This window comes from Salminus brasiliensis, chromosome 1 (assembly GCF_030463535.1).
Source record: "Salminus brasiliensis chromosome 1, fSalBra1.hap2, whole genome shotgun sequence".
Taxonomy (NCBI): Eukaryota; Metazoa; Chordata; class Actinopteri; order Characiformes; family Bryconidae; genus Salminus; species Salminus brasiliensis.
In genome coordinates, this window is record NC_132878.1 from 97,389,570 (window position 1) to 97,392,302 (window position 2,733).

Here is a 2,733-nt window from a genome sequence, read left to right on the forward strand (position 1 = left end):
AAAAAAGCAAGGGGAGGAGCATAAGCATGTTTTATGCCGGGGAGGCACATAAACAAGAATTATTCAGTACCCACTATGAATTATTCAGTATCCACTATGAATTATTCAGTATCTACTATGAATTATTCAGTATCCACTATGAATTATTCAGTATCCACTATGAATTATTCAGTATCTACTATGAATTATTCAGTATCTACTATGAATTATTCAGTATCTACTATGAATTAAACAGTATCCACTATGAATTATTCAGTATCCACTATGAATCTAACAGTGTCCACTATGAATTAAACAGTGTCCACTATGAATTAAACAGTATCCACTATGAATTATTCAGTATCCACTATGAATTATTCAGTATCCACTATGAATTAAACAGTGTCCACTATGAATTAAACAGTATCCACTATGAATCTTTCAGTATCCACTATGAATTAAACAGTATCCACTATGTATTATTCAGCATCTACTATGGTGGGGGAGGAGCATAAGCAAGCTCCTAAAGCAGGTAGGAGCAAATGCAGCTTTTTATTGCCAGGAGGAGGAGCATAAGGAAACTGTTTTGCTCAGTGGGAGGAGCATAAGCAAATTGGTTATTAATTATTAATTAATTTATTATAATTCTCTTTTTTTTGGGGGGGGGCACTGACCTGCAGCTGCTGTCCCAGTCCGAGTCCTTGCTGATGAGGCTGCGGAGGGACCAGCGTGAGCGGGAGGGGGGTAGGAGGAGTGGGGAGAATCTGCCCCCTTGCCCATCTACCCCCCTCACCTCTTTCACCTTGTCTTTACGCTTCAGGATTTTGGGCGACAGGCTCCGCCCCCTGCTCCTCTTCTCTTTGCTGCATTCAGATAATGTCTGATCCTGAGATCTGGGTTCCAATGGGTTCTCCTGACCGCGGGTTCTATGTTTCTCTTTATCGCGGGTCCGGTGGGTCCGATGAGGCCGGGGGCTGGGCGACTGAGATCGTGACTCGGTTTCAGACGACGGTGGGAAGACAGTCAGCGTCGGAATCAGAATGGGTTTAGCCATAGCGCTTTCTAGGAATGCACCAATATTCGCATAGGTAGGTGGGTCCGATTAACCCCTGAAACTCCTCCAGGCCTACTGCCCAGATCTTACTCTTAAGACTTAAGACTATCGCTCTAAATCAGGGATTTGTGGATACTGTGATTTAATGATATACACTGTAAACACTGATGCACTAAGACTGGCCAGCACTGATCAATATGCTGGATCAGGAATGCACATGATTGGTCAGGTTGATAACAGAAAATAAACAAATGTGTGACCGATTATAGGCTCATCTGCATATTGCAGCCATCTACGATATCAGTAATATTCATGAAAAAACGACTGTGTAAACGTAGTACGAATTATTCAGTAGCTCCCATTAATCCTATAAAAGCTAATATTATTACTTCAGTCTCTACTATTAATGACTCAGTAAATACGACAAATTTAGCAGTAGCTACTACTCATAATCAAACACATTTTAGAATTAATCAGTAGCTACGGCAAATATGCAGTAGCTTACAGGACCATTTTGTAACCACTGTAGATTATTGAAGATCCACTATGAATTAGTCAGTAGATACTAATATTAATTCAATATCAACTATGAAATATTCAGTACCTCTTACACATTATCCAGTATCCACTATGAATTATTCAGTATCTACTATAAATTATTTAGTATCTACTGTAAATCATACACTATCCACTATGAATTATTCAGTATCTACTGTAAATCTTACAGTATCAACTATGAATTAATCAGTATCTACTGTAAATCTTACAATATCCACTATGAATTATTCAGTATCTATTCCAAATCATACAGTATCCACTATGAATTATTCAGTATCTATTCCAAATCATACAGTATCCACTATGAATTATTCAGAATCTATTCCAAATCATACAGTATCCACTATGAATTATTCAGTATCTACTGTAAATCTTACCGTATCCACTATGAATTATCCAGTATCTACTGGAAATCATACACTATCCACTATGAATTATTCTGTATCCACTGTTAATCATACAGAATCCACTATGAATTACTCAGTATAAAACTATGTATTTTAGTTGAGAGTGAGGAACTGAAACAGAGACTCACACACAGGACCTCAGAGTTTTAGGGGTTAATCTGTCATCACCCAGACCAGTCCAAAGAAGGCCCGTTTCACTGAGAGAGTGTACTTTCAGTAGGTCATCCTAACCGGACTGGACCGAACAACAGCGCGGGTTCTGGTCCAGCGTGGTGTTTGAGGACGAGCTTCACGTTTGGAAATTCCACATCGTTTTAAAACAGAACTGACAGAGCAGCTCAGCAACTTCCTCACTGTCAGCTCAGCACAGGAAACAAGGGGGCGGGGCCTTCCTTTCTGGCGCAACACCTTTTAATAATCGCTTTAAAAACAAGAAATAAAAACAAGGTCCGAACAGAGGAGAGTGAGGTTTTCGTGAGTGGAAATGGAGGTTTTGCCGCAGCCCACTCTCCGAACCTCCAGCCTGTTACTCTGAGCTCGTCATCCAGCGTCCTCCTCCACAATCTGCCTGACTCTGCAGAAACCTGCACTTCCGACCAGACCGTTATCTATGAGGTCCTGAGAAGAGGAGACAGTCTGTTCATGGTCATGTTCAACTCCACCTCCAACTCTACGCTACGCTGCAGTCAAAGATCTCTTTTAGTACAAAGGTCCTGGAATAATCCAGCAGCTGCC

General features: G+C 40.7%; 1 protein-coding gene across 1 annotated transcript in view; it reads right to left on the minus strand.

Annotated features, from left to right (window-relative positions):
• The window catches only part of gramd1a (GRAM domain containing 1A), a 39,151-nt gene extending 38,075 nt beyond the window's left edge, over positions 1-1,076 (minus strand). The window contains exon 1 of the mRNA XM_072682748.1: positions 654-1,076. Within this exon, the coding sequence (XP_072538849.1) occupies positions 654-1,033 (380 nt within the window). The 5' untranslated portion in view covers positions 1,034-1,076. The remainder of the gene's footprint in view (positions 1-653) is intronic.
• Positions 1,077-2,733: the final 1,657 nt, after the last annotated feature.